The sequence below is a fragment of the Podarcis pityusensis genome (genome assembly GCF_964106645.2).
Source record: "Podarcis pityusensis genome assembly, chromosome: 4".
NCBI classification, from domain to species: Eukaryota; Metazoa; Chordata; class Lepidosauria; order Squamata; family Lacertidae; genus Podarcis; species Podarcis pityusensis.
In genome coordinates, this window is record NC_138027.1 from 37,435,593 (window position 1) to 37,449,521 (window position 13,929).

The 13,929-nt window shown below is 39.9% G+C and overlaps 1 protein-coding gene and 1 long non-coding RNA gene across 3 annotated transcripts in view; one reads left to right on the forward strand and one right to left on the reverse strand.

The window, feature by feature from the left end:
- Positions 1-131: 131 nt before the first annotated feature.
- LOC308475645 lies at positions 132-3,241 on the forward strand. Its single transcript, XR_013985334.1, has 3 exons — positions 132-229; positions 603-762; positions 2,165-3,241. It is a non-coding gene; the product is annotated as an uncharacterized lncRNA (long non-coding RNA).
- A 1,842-nt stretch (positions 3,242-5,083) lies between these two features.
- The window catches only part of GUCA1C (guanylate cyclase activator 1C), a gene marked incomplete at its 5' end in the record, with an annotated part of 50,619 nt that continues 41,773 nt past the window's right edge, over positions 5,084-13,929 (reverse strand). For both annotated transcript variants that reach the window (XM_081002793.1, XM_081002794.1), the window contains 3 exons: positions 5,084-7,815; positions 10,094-10,181; positions 13,475-13,624. In XM_081002793.1, coding sequence (XP_080858919.1) covers positions 7,685-7,815; positions 10,094-10,181; positions 13,475-13,624 — 369 coding nt within the window. In that variant the 3' untranslated portion in view covers positions 5,084-7,684. The remainder of the gene's footprint in view (positions 7,816-10,093; positions 10,182-13,474; positions 13,625-13,929) is intronic.

Genomic DNA, 13,929 nt, shown 5'->3' on the forward strand with positions numbered 1-13,929 from the left:
GAGTGCGCTTCAGCTTGCCGTCGCCGGATTCCTAGTTGTTCGCCAATCGGGAGAGGCCCAAGGAGCAGTTCTGTTTTGATTGGCTGGCTGCCGCCGCCCCACCCCTGATCCCGCCTCCCTATCTCTAGCTGAAACTCTCTGCCTTCGACAAGCTCTTCGTTGAGCGCGAAAGTCGAACGAGCAGGAGAGCTTTGGGAATGCTAAGGGCCAGCGTAGCGACGCAAACTGCGTAAGAGTGCGAATGGGAGAAGCCGAAAGATTTTGTTGTTAAGGGAGATGTAAGGACACGCCAAATGGGTGGTGGATTAGTTTTGCCCGTTCGAAGTTAGCTGTTTCTACGGTCTATATAAATAAAGATCGAAGAGTTTTGTGGTACTTTGGAAGCGCACACATTTATTGTGGCATAAACTCTGCCGGATTGGAATTGCTCTTATCATCATTCAGTGCAAGGCAATGGTAGTTTGCTTTCATGAAGCTTTTGAAAAATGCCAACTGCTGATTATATCAGGGAATGACGGTTGCAGATTATTTTTATTGAGTCTGTTATTTGGATAAGTCTTTTCATTGTGTTTGATTCGCGTTTATTTTGTTCTGTTTAATAGGGGTTTTTTGTTACCTGATCTGCAGATTCAAAAGTTCAAGTATTTTACGGTTGTTTTAATTAATAAATAAAGAATGGAAAAGAATTGAGCAAGCTTTTGAGTTCATCATGAACGTGGATCAAGCTGATGTTAAACTTAAGCATAAAAGCGGAAACAAAAGGTGTGTGGGGGGGTGTTACGTGGTGAGTTTAAGTCTGCAGATTATCATATTCCGATGACAGGAGGTAGGAGGTGTCACATCGACTTCCTTAATTAGATTATGCTTGTTGCAAAATGTTTTTTAATTGCCCCAAATGTCATCGGGGATGGAGAAGCATGTTTAACTCTCCATATGGTGCAACATGAAATCAGAGTGGCTGAATCAATTAATAGTCTTTTATTGTTAAATTTAGTGCCTGAACTGGAACTGAAATGAAGAATTCGAAAACACCAAGGAACCTGAACTAGAGCCAAAATAAATTTTTGTATATTTCTACTGCTTAATTTACTGGAGTATAGTTTTTAGCTGAGAAACAATGTGTTTCCCTAACTCCTTTATGTTTCATGTCAAAAAGGCAGAGCTCTTTTTGCATAATGTATCAAAGGGACAAACAACTCAGGCACCAGTAATAAGAAAACCGTAGTGTCTATAGAGTTTATCACAGTTGTTAAATTATTTCAAAATACCATTGATCTCTTTGAAGTGTTACTAGAAAGTCAATATGTAGAACAAGAATAGTGTACAATTTTACAATTATTATTTACATATATCAGTTGTCTTTAAACCTAGTCCTCTGGGTGATGTACAGCAAAAAATGAAAACACAAATCAAATAATGCAGTAAAATATCAAATCAGATAAAATGCAACATCAGCACAAAATATGTAGGTACATAAAAAGGGCCCAAATAATCCCACAGGGTTAAAATAGCATGTGCAAATGCTGTCAGAGCAGAGAATAAAATCATACAATAAATGATAACAACCTAAGATAATATTTTTTATCTCCATGGCTTGTTAATCCTTCCCATTTGCTTTATTCTTTTTTCAGCTTTATAGATAAGCCCACAACAGTGAATACTGTTTTTTGTGGGGAGGTTTTCAAGCCCACATTTCCATGCTGGCCACAAAAGAGGACAAGCATGGAAAATGCAGGCTGGTAAAAACGAAATACAAAAGCAGGCCTTAAAAGGACAGATGGAACAATCCCTCAGTCCTCAGCCAGCTGCCACATTTCTATACTGGCCATGGAGGAAGGTGTTTCCCATCATCTACAGCTACCATAGAAACCAAAGATGGAGTGATTCATCCCTCCTTCACCAGCCCACTCACTATCCCAATTGCCTATGGCGGTTGAGAAAGCTATTAAATACAAGACTCCTTTCTTCTCAAGTTATAACTTTTTGGTTATTACCCAGAAAAAGAAGTTGCCTCTTCCAGAGACTTTGCAGAACACCATCAACTCTTAAGTCGTTTGAAATAGTTTTATGTTAAATGTGAGTCTTTGACTGATGTAATTAATTGCCATTTGAAAACATGTTTTTTTGTCTTTTTCATTCATTGGTGATGTTGGCTGATCTGCAGGAACCCATCCTACATTAAGGCTGCAATCCTATACACCTTTACATGAGAGTAAGTCCAATGGAACTTTATGAAACCTGAGCAAGACATGCATAAGATTGCTTGGTTAGTCTATGTACTTTTTCATCCAGTGTTGATATTCCTCTCCCTTTCCCCTTCTGCACTTGTTATTTACAATTAAGATAACTTAACTGGCACCCTCAATTATTAAAACATCATATAGAGTTATAAGAAGCTCATTTCTCACTCAGTTATGCCTATAACCACAATAAAACATAAGGATGTACGAAACAAAAATGCCACCCTTCTCACCTGTTTCAGTTGCTCCAAACATAAAATAGTGACATAAAAATATAAAAAATATAAAAACAAAGTATATACTTTGAGAGCAATGCTATGAAGCGACAGATTTGCTCAATGAAGTCTTCTAATAAGTATTTCCCAGCCCTTTCACAATTAAATCCTATACATATCTACTTGGAAATAAGCCCTATTGAGTTCAATTTACTGCCAGATAAGAATGTATAGAACTGGGGTGTTAGCCCACTATTAATCTACATATGGAGCTTGCAATCTGGAAAAGGACTACTTGGTAAAAAAAATGAAGTCTCAGAGTTTGGACTGAGGCTTTTCATGATCTGAGTTATGCCTGTGCATTGAAAACTGAGACTCTCTTCAGCTATGGTCTTACCTGCACTGAAAATCATACTCCTTCAGAGGGGGAGAAATTTCCCTGCTTTAGCTTACTAGGCTATAAAAGCAAATATAGAAAAGCTTGCCTGACACACAATGGACTAGAATTGTTGTGTCTTCAGGGGAGTGTCTTCATTTATTCTGTTATATTTTCAGCAACACTTTTTACATTGTTATTATTAAGCTAGGTTTTTTAGGATGTTTAATTCTGACTGATGGGATTATCGGTTTTTCCAATGTCTCCTCTGCCTCCTGTGATCTTATTCTGATTATTTATATATCAATATACCTGAAGGAGCGTCTCCACCCCATCATTCAGCCCGGACACAGGTCCAGCGCCGAGGGCCTTCTGGCGGTTCCCCCACTGCGAGAAGTGAGGTTACAGGGAACCGGGCAGAGGGCCTTCTTGGTAGTGGCACATGCCCTGTGGAATGTCCTTCCAGCAGATGTCAAGGAAATAACAGTTATCTTACTTTTAAAAGACATCTGAAGGCAGCCCTGTTTAGAGGAAGTTTTTAATGTCTGATGTTTTATCCTGTTTTTAATATTCTGTTGGGAGCTGCCCAGAGTGGCTGGGGAAACTCAGCCAGATGAGCGGGGTATAAATAATAATTTATTATTATCACTATTATTACAGTGGTACCTCGGGTTAAGTACTTAAGTCGTTCCGGAGGTATGTACTTAACCTGAAACTGTTCTTTTTTTTATATATATAATATTTATTGGAGTTTACAATAAGAATACATGTAACAGACAATATAGCAAATATCTTAACATAGTTTCACATTTTTTTTTGGACTTCCTCACATCTCCCGCTCCCACTTTCATCGTTATAACTTTTTAGCAGCAATTTGTTATCTTATTTGCATTCTTATATCCCTTCTATATTTCGTAGTCTTCTAGTTCTCAAAAAAAAGAGTTATATTTTCTCAATCTCTCTTATTTTCTTAAATCATCTAAGTTAGTGGTGCTCAATTGTTTATGATCTAGCATCCTGCTTAGCATTCACTCAAGTTGCAATGTTTTTGTAAATAGTTCTTAAATTTCTTCCAATCCTCCTCCATCCTCTCTTCTCCCAGGTCACGGATTCTGCCAGTCATCTCAGCTAGTTCCATATAGTCTATCAGTTGCATCTGCCATTCTTCCAGAGTGGGTAGATCTTGAGTTTTCCAGTACTTTGCGAGAAGTATCCTTGCTGCTGTTGTTGCATACATAAAAAATGTCCAATCCTTCTTTACCACCCCTTGGCCGACAATACCCAAAAGAAAGGCCTCTGGTTTCTTAGTGAAGGTATACTTGAATACCTTTTTCAGTTCATTATAAATCATTTCCCAGAACGCCTTCACTTTAGGGCAAGTCCACCAGAGGTGGAAGAATGTTCCTTCGCTCTCTTTACATTTCCAACACTTATTATCAGACAGGTGGTAAATTTTTGCAAGTTTGACTGGGGTCATGTACCATCTATATATCATTTTCATTACATTTTCTTTCAAAGCATTACATGCAGTAAATTTCAATCCAGTACTCCACAACCTTTCCCAGTCCTCAAACATAATATTATACCCAATGTCCTGTGCCCACCTTATCATAGCCGATTTGACCATTTCATCTTGTGTATTCCATTTTAACAGCAAGTTATACATCCTTGAAAGTACCTTAGTCTTTGGTTCTAACAATTCTGTTTCTAGTTTCGATTTCTCCACCTGGAACCCTAGTAACCTGAAACTGTTCTTAACCTGAAGCACCACTTTAGCTAATGGGGCCTCCTGCTGCTGCTGCGCCACCGGAGCACGATTTCTGTTCTCATCCTGAAGCAAAGTTCTTAACCTGAAGCACTATTTCTGGGTTAGCGGAGTCTGTAACCTGAAGCGTATGTAACCTGAAGCGTATGTAACCTGAAGCGTATGTAACCCGAGGTACCACTGTATTTATAAGACTGGTATTATTTCAACATTTTGTACAGGCAGCAACCATTTTGCATCGGAGTTCCATTCCTAGCCGCCCCCATTCCGCCTTGTTGGCGGTCATGCGTCAGTTGGACGCAGACAAAATGGTTGCCAGCTGTAGGCCAATTTGAAAGGCCGCAAACCCCCAAAGTGGTGTAAACATGATTCAAATAAAAAAAACAAATCTCTCTTCACCAGGTAACCCCGTCTCTCTCCCCCTTCTAGTTTTCAGTGGATATTTAAGAGCCAAGAAATAACAGAATTTCATTTTATTCAAATCAGTTGGCTCACTTACAAAACTGGTGCTCTGCACATCATCATTCGAATCAAAACTAACATTTTCAACCCTAAAAGGACTCTGGAAAGCTCAAAACTTTTCTCAGAAGGGATGTAACCTAGTAGACTGCTGCTGCACTGCCTCCATTCACTTCAGGGGAATATGGTTTCCGTTTATTTAATCCTTCCTTTCTACATTGAGTTTGTCTTTCAGTTATTAAAAAACACTGAGACAGGCTGTACCTATATTACTGTACCTATGTTGAAGAAGTTGAAGTTCCTATTCATTATTGCAGGTTTTTTAGAGGGTGGGTGGAAATCATAAAATAGTCTAAATGCCAAAGCTATAATGTCAGCTCTGCTTATAATACCAAGTGATACATTGCATAGTTTGGCTGTCTGCTATATCGATCAAACTACTGGTAAATATAATTACAGATGATGTGGTGCATTTCATGTGCACCTATCCATAGAGGCTAAGCAAAACTGAAAACATTTTCATTGCTCAGGTTTGATCACCTTTTGGGGGAAATTGCTTGCCCAGCTTTGTTCACCATTCACTTGCAACAGAATTCAAGCACTTACGAGGATTCAAAGGAAAGTTTCAATAAGGGATACCTGAGGAAATAGATGCTGGGCCTCTGCAATATTTTCATTAAGAGGTACGCCCTTAGGGCTGGTCTTGCCCAAATTTGAAGTGAATCCCCTACTGTTTCCTGTTTCATGCCACTCTATATTTTTCATTACCCTGACAATACTTCACATTATTATTATGCCATTATTTAGTATGTTTCCCCCCTCAAAGCTCAGTATAGCTTCGTGTCTGTGCTTATTTTCCTACATGTCAAAAAACCTGTAGATGAATGTGAGGCTGACCAGCTTTAGGTATCCCTTTCTCTTTGAAGCATGGCCAGCGGAACATGTTGCTTCAGCATGTTAAATAAAACTAGGCCTCCAGTTTCCTGCCAAAACACTACGGAAGTAAATCAAGAACAACCCAGTATTCTTTCTTTACACCTCATTACTATTTCCCTAAGTATTTTCTGGGATGAGCATTAACTTGAAACAAGCCTGGTTTATAATCCTGTAAAATCTGAAATCACACACATTGGGACTTTTGGATACATAAAGAAATATTCAAATTAATTTGAATAAACGGAGAGGTTTTGCTATCATCCCTGCTTTCAGCACTGCAAAACCCTCAGCTTATGCCTGAACTTCAGGCTGCAGTGGTTCCTGCTGGGCTGTGTGGGTGACGTGCACTGGCATGAGTTGTATGCATGTTCCACAACTAAAGAATGACATCGAGCTCCCTACATGGGGTGGTAAATAAAATCTCTGTTGTAGCACTAGAAAGCTAGAATGAAGAAACAAGCCAAGTCACATCAAGCAATTGGGTTGGAAGCCAGGATGCAGTGTGACAGGAGAAAAACAACCCATAATCAAACATCGCAAGCACAAATTTGAAGGGGAGGGGGAAGTTTAGAATAGTAGTTAAGGTCAGCAGATGCCAATGAACTGAGATAGGACTGAGATGGGAGGTCTTCCAAACTGAGAAAGTGGTCCACAAGGCATTTTTTTTGCCATTTCCAAAGGTGACTTTGAGGCAGGTGAAACCCATTTAGGACTCTCAAATAAGAACAGGGGATGTTGTAAGCAAAGCAACTCCTTATGTATACATCCCTCCCGGAGTGATCAACTGTTTCCCATTTATTATTAAGAGTATTAAGTTTGTGTATTTTTTAAAATAAACTGTAGGGGGTGGGGATTGTGTGAACTGGCTTTCCATTGAATCAAATAGGCATAAATTCTCTTTTAAAGTCATGGAATTAATCTTGGATCACTGAAGCCAGTGTTTTTGAAGCTTTGAAGTTTTAATTATTTCCCCGAAACGTTGTCACTCCATGACAAATGTGAAGCTTCTCTAAAAAGGTTAATCCTTTTTTTCTAACTGCATCATAAAGGTAAAAAGAAAAGAAAAAGGCAAAACAGTTGAAACATCAAAGCCCTAAGTCACATTAACTTACAGATGTAATAATAATACCAAAGTGGTAAGCAGCTTCCATAAGTGGATATTTATCTTTGGAGTCATAAGCTGATTGAGGTGTTTCCCAGATAATCCATTCCTATTTTAAGCACTGATTAGTGCAAATGTTAAGTTAATGCAAACCATGCTTCATCCTTAATTGATCTAGAAGGAAGCCAATCCTATCTAGTGGTTTATCACCACATTGTAAATTTCAAGTTAAACAACCAGTACTTAAAAGGAGCAATTTATCAGCACAGGATCTTCTGGAAATGTCCGGTTTTTCTTCTTCCTCTGTATAGTTCTGTTTTGCTAATTCCCCCATTACAGGCAATGAGAGACTGTGTCTGTTTTTGCTGCACTAAATAGCTTCTGTGATGCATGTAGACAAATGTTGTGCTCTCACAGTGGCTGCCACATCCACTGGGAAGGAGAAACTGGGAAAATAGATGGCAGATGGAGCTGAAGTGACAATTCCTCCTGGAGCTTCTTATAGCCTGAACAGTAGATGGGAAATGTAAAAGTCAGTGCTGAAATTTAATAGGTTCCTTGTCACAAGTCCCATTTATGTTATGAAAAGTCTCAGACGCTGTGTCTTCGCCCACTTTGTATAATTTTCAGTACATTGGAAAGGTCAAAGCTCTTTGAAATCATTTCCAGGAGATTTTCATCGCTTTCCACTCCGCTGATGAACTCTTCTAAACTCAATTCCCCTAGAATAAAAAAAACATAAGTGCTTAGGAATATACATAGGTAATTATAGATCATAAGAACTATTTCAAAATACCATACCTTTTAACCCCTAAGCTCTTCAATGGAGCAGTAACTCTCAAATTTAAGAAAAATATTATTAAACACCACTGGAACATTTTTAAGCTCTCATAGGACTTGGCAAAGACAATGCATGAGTTGAAGGGTCTGCACTGCATAATGAAACTGGTCAAAACCGGCATATCACAGTTGTTTTTAAAAAATGCTATCTTGTTGTCGGAGATGCTTATCAGTTCAAATCTAGGAACCAAAGTTTAGTCAAGCTAAGCTGTTTAATAGAATTCTCACTTGTCTTCCAAATCTCCTGGCTTCTTTTGGGGAATCTATGATGTTCTCCTTGATTTGGCTTACCTCCCCATCATAACATATTAAACAGACTCAGGTCATCTTAATTCTGTTTTTGTTTTGACGATTTATATACCGCTTAATTAGAATGCATTTAAGCTGCTGTTCAGCAAATGATTTATAAAGAAATTACATCTAGTACCACCTTAACTCTCTTGGTTTAAGATAAGCTCACTTAATAGCCTTGCTGCCCATAAATGGCTGGTTTTAAATTTCAGATATTTCTAATATTAGAGTCTGGAATTAGTTAAATAAATTGATTATATGACTTGCATAAAAAGCCCATTGTCTATATTGCATTGTATACCTTTTAATAATAAAAGTTTTTTAAAAGTAGATATTTTAAATAAAACAATAACATGCTTTTACTCCAGTGATCATCATCAGCTGGAGCTACAAGAATAATGAAATGACAATATCAAAATCCATTTGCACTGCATTGCCATGTAGTATTTTATTTAAAATCCCCCTTAACACATGTTGTTTTTACTAAAGCCACTGCATCAGATACTCCTTTTGCTTTGTACAGTCCAGATGATTTGGTAGAGCATTTAATGCATTTCTGAATCCTGCGCTGCACATGCAGAGATAAGGTGGAATGGAAAGAACTAGTGTGATGTAGCAGGCAAAGTGCAGGCCAGCGCCAGACTTGGCTTAGATCCAAAGCAGACATGAAACATCTACACACACCATATATTTAAAGCAAATGGCTTTCCTTAAAGAATCATGGGTGTTGGGGATTGCAGCTCTGGAAAGGGTGAACTACAGTTTCCAGGCTTATTAGGAAGAAGCCATCTGCGTTAAATGTATGGTGTGGAGAAAAACATGGCAGGTATTTGGAAATCTGGAACAGAAAAATAAGCAGAGAGGAAAAGAGGAAGCAGCCTGCCTTCAAATCCCTGCCTTCCTCAGAATGCTTTGGTTGAAAAAAATAATTGAAAGGCAAAAGAAAGACCCATGTAATTGTATGTTTCCATTAGTTTGGGCCTCAGCTATAAAGTTCCGCACATGGCCTTTTAAAAGTACCTCTAAAGTGAGGCTAGGTTGGCAGGAGCAGGGACCGAGCAACGTGACCTCACCCCGTTGCAGGGATTTGAACTGCTGACCTTATGATCGGCAAGTCCTAGGCTCTGTGGTTTAACCCTTGAAAGCATGTCAGAGTGCAAGTAGATAAATAGGTACCACTCTGGTGGGAAGGTAAACAGAGTTTCCGTGTGCTGCTCTGGTTCGCCAGAAGTGGCTTAGTCATGCTGGCCACATGACCCGGAAGCTGTACGCCGGCTCACTCGGCCAATAAAGCAAGATGAGTGCTGCAACCCCAGAGTCGGCCACGACTAGACCTAATGGTCAGGGGTCCCTTTACCTTTTTAAAGTGAGGCTAAAATGGGGTTTCCATGTATTCCAGCCCATGTTCTTTGGAGGAAAGATGGGTTAGAAATGTGTAAAAAAATAAAAAATAAAGGACCCTGAATAGACCTGCAACACTGTTTCCCCCAGATCATGCCCATGCCTGACGTACGTAAAGTGTGGGGCAGTTAAAGACATTGTTGACACGGGCAGCACTAGGAAATCCCATATTTAGAACTGATGTGATGGGGCTCAACACCATTGGCCCTGTTAGCAAGTCCTGTTGGAGTCTCATTGCGGGTGTAGCTTGCATTCAAATGCTGCTTTCAAATGCACATGTTTTTCCCTGCTGACCAGCAAAGAAAAAATGTAAGTTTGAAGCCATGGTTTGAATCCATACCACACCTGCTGAGAGCAAGTCCCTTTGAAGTGGTCAGCTGCTTTCGTCATGACGCCAAGTGATTGACAGGTTGGCTGCCCAACCAACTGTCAAACTGGACCCACGCTTGAAAATTTGTATAATCTTACCATCGTTGTTAACATCTATCTTCTGGAATACCATGTTTGTGAATTCTTCTGGAGTCAATTCTTGGTTGCCGTTGATCGCTTGAATGGCCTGAAGGGATGGAAAAAATGCAAACATGTCAGCATGTCATAATGCAAATAGAATTTATGGCTGCTGGTTCGCTCAGCATCTGAGACAGGGGTGGGTGGCAGGAGCAGGCATAATCTCCAGGAAATCTTCAGTAATGAGGATTGTAAATTAAATTAATATAACAGAACCTAAAGGATTATAGATCCAATTAGCATATCATTGAAGATCCTGTCGGGACACGTGATTATTCTTAAACCCAGCTACATTTTTATCCTGCCCTGGAGAATCTGTTCTTTCAGAATATTCCATCTCATTTAAAGTAAAGATTATTGTATATGTATGTACATGGTGTGGAAGCTTAAGCAATTTTTCTCATCATATACATACATACATACATACATACATAGTGCTTTTTTCTTAAAAAAATGTTTAGGGGTACTCTCATTTTCCTACACATATTGAAATATTGCCCCTCAATGAGGCCAGACTTAGATTCACAAAATGTTTAGGGGTATGCGTCCCCCTGCGTCCCCCCAGAAAAAAGCACTGCATATGTTACACCCACACCCACAAACGTAATCCTTGGCATCATAAAAATGTATAGGTATTTTTCACATTGCACAGGAAAACAGGCTTTACGCTACTAGTCATACTGACTATTATCTATCTTTGCTACTGTTGTGCTCATTAGTGTTAGAAACCGAGATATGAAAGCTAGGAGCTAAATGGCACCTTAAACCTAGGTTATGGGGGCAACAACAGAATGTCTAGGCACACTTTTCTATAACAAGAATACAAAGCTGAACATGAGTGAACTGCAGCTAAAGTGTTATGTTCATTTTTCACATGGTCTAGTCCTTGTCCTGCCCACCCCCTAATATTCTTAAGAGGGTCTCTTCTCCAGTCTTCAGAGAGTAGTGGGGAGGCAGAAAAAAGGCCCTCCTTTCCTTCCTCTTTGCAGTTTTATTCTGAAATCTTAGGCGCAGTACTGCGCCCAGAGCTCAGAAACTGCTCGCACTAATGAAATTCCCTGTTGCAAAATGCTCCTAGAACAATGGGAGTTTCGGGGGCCATTAGGGCGTGCATTGGAAGATGGCCAACAATACCATCTCTCCGACCCACACGGGGTAATTAAGAGGCTGTTATGGAAGTAGGCAGCCTCCCTTGTTGCCCCAAGGAAATGGGGAACACTGCCCTTGCCTGCTGTGCCCATAAATCACCCTCTAATTCGAAAGAAGGGGGTGAGGGCCCTAGGCAGAATGCCCCCGTGTGGACATCGGCTCTCCTGGACGCTGTCTCTGATCGCGCACTAGTTGCAGCAATTTGGAATAATTAATTACAAAAGAAGCAAATGCACATATTTCAAGTGAAGAAGGGGAGTGAAGTCTGCTAATTTAAGTGACCTCTGCGAAAGAAGACGACGGGCTGGAGAAACAGGAATATTTTACGATGAAGATACACCAAAGGCGGGGTATGTTGACAACGGGGCTGAATGGGGGGGGGACCCTTTTTACTTTCCTTCTATGTGATTTACAAGAACCCCTCCTCATTAGAACCGTCGGTTGAACTGACCCAAGCAGGATGATTAAGGTCTGTGTGGAGATAAACTTTAACCAAAAGTATGCTTTATGGAGACCGAGAAGCAATAAGAGCTTTTGGGAATGGTGCAGCAATTAATTCGGAGTCGCCATCTTGCCAAAGGATTTACAGCCGGGAGGAAGAACGGATTTGTTTTCAGACTGCATTCCTAGTGAATCTCCTCAGAGGTTTTGAGAAAGGAGGCAGATTGGTGAAGATTAATGATGCTAAGACTGTTTTGATGTATGGAAGTGATGTTATATGGAAAACATCTGGATATGGCTACTGGATAAAAAAAATAATGTCCACGCAGGATTACAAACTATTCTAACCAGCTTGCGGAGACTATCAGAGGTCACAAAGAGAAAGGAAAAATATATGAAAATAACAACAAGAGATGTGGAAAAATAATAAGAAAGGACTGGATAGTACTGTGAACATCATAAGGTTAGATTTGTGGACATTAAAACAGCAGTAAGAAGCAAGAAGTTGATTGGATCCCTTCGGAACCTGAAATATGGGTACCCCCAACAAAAATTTAAAATTCGGCTCTGTAATTTGGAATTTATGTAATTTGGTTTGATTTGATGTGATTGGTCGGTTAATAAAAAAAATTCTTAAAAAAAAAAAAAGAGCTATGGGAGTTTCAAACGCTGCTCTTGTCTAGCTCGTAGACTTCCCACAGACATGTGGCTGGCCACTGTGAGAACAGGATGCTGAACAAGATGAGTCATTGGCTTGATCCAGCGGCTCATTTTACGCTCTAATCTTGATGTACTTGTCAGAATTTATGGAAGGGAAAAGTTGTTATGTACTGAGTTGAATAGGATCCAAAACGCAGCAGTCTGATTGGTCCTAGGACAATAGGATCCAAAACGCAGCAGTCTGATTAGTCCTAGAACAATGCAGCTGTATGATTGGTCCACAGGAGCCACCCAATCCAGCTCCAGGTGGAAGTGAATCCACAACCTGATTGGCTTACAGGAGAATCCCGGGATTAGCCAATCACGTGCAGCCCATTGTGTAAATAATGTATATAAAGCAGATATTGTGGGGGAACTTCCATTCCTCCTCACCACTATGAGCTGAATAAAGAGCATGAAATCCACTCTCGACTCCGAGCATATTTCAAAAGTGGAAGGGAGCTCTTTTTTCAACTTAGTGTACTTTCTTAGGACATCTTCACATTGCCCCAGTTCTGGCTGGGGCTGATGGGAGTTGTAGGCTCCAGGTTGGGGAAGGCTGATACAGAGCCATGCTAGGGAAGGGACATTGTGGGAAACTAAATCCAACCACATGGAGCTGCTGAGAGTGCCAGTTCAGAACCTTTGTTCAGAGCATAGCTGTCAACGTTTCCCTTTTTTAAAGGGAAATTCCCTTATTCCAAATAGGATTCCTCGCAAGAAAAGGGAAAAGTTGACAGCTATGATTCAGAGGCTCCTAGTGTGGGTATCAGCAGTGGGCCCTGACAGCTACATAAGGATGCCTGGTGCTGGCACCAGCCTTGTGTAATTCCCTCTCTTTCACCACACTGGGGACAGGGAGATCTCATTGCAGGCCCATGTTCCCCTTTCCCATTGATTTCTGGAACAAAAGAGAAGCCGTGAGTGACCGTCTAGCCAGATAATGACTGAAACAGGCAGTGAGCTACAGCCAAAACATCAATAGGTTTAAATAATTGATTTTCCATAAAACGCTTCATGGCAAATATATGCTAACATATACCATTCCCTTACCGTGAATATGCTTAAGAGTTCTCTTTTGTCAATAGTTCCATTCCCATCAGCGTCATAGAGTTTAAAATACCATTTCAATTTTTGGTCAATTTTTCCTCGTATAACCAGATTTATTGCAGCTATAAATTCCAAGAAGTCGATAAACCCATCCTAAAGAAGGAAAGAAAGATAAGTTTGTAGCATGTATAGCCCTTAATTTATTCTGGCAATAATATTAATAAGGGGCTGGTCTGCTGCAAAGAGAATACAAGCTTAACTGAAAGCATCTTACTCTGAAATCCCCCCCAGGGCATTCAAAAAATGTGAATATATCAGTTCATACAAAAGCAATACAGAAAAGCTTTAACACATAAGGGCATGTCCTAACTGGTGACATTAAGATACTCTCTTTTCCTCTTCAGTGATTATTTCTTGTATAAACGATCAACCTTTTGTTCTTGGAGACTTCATAGGCA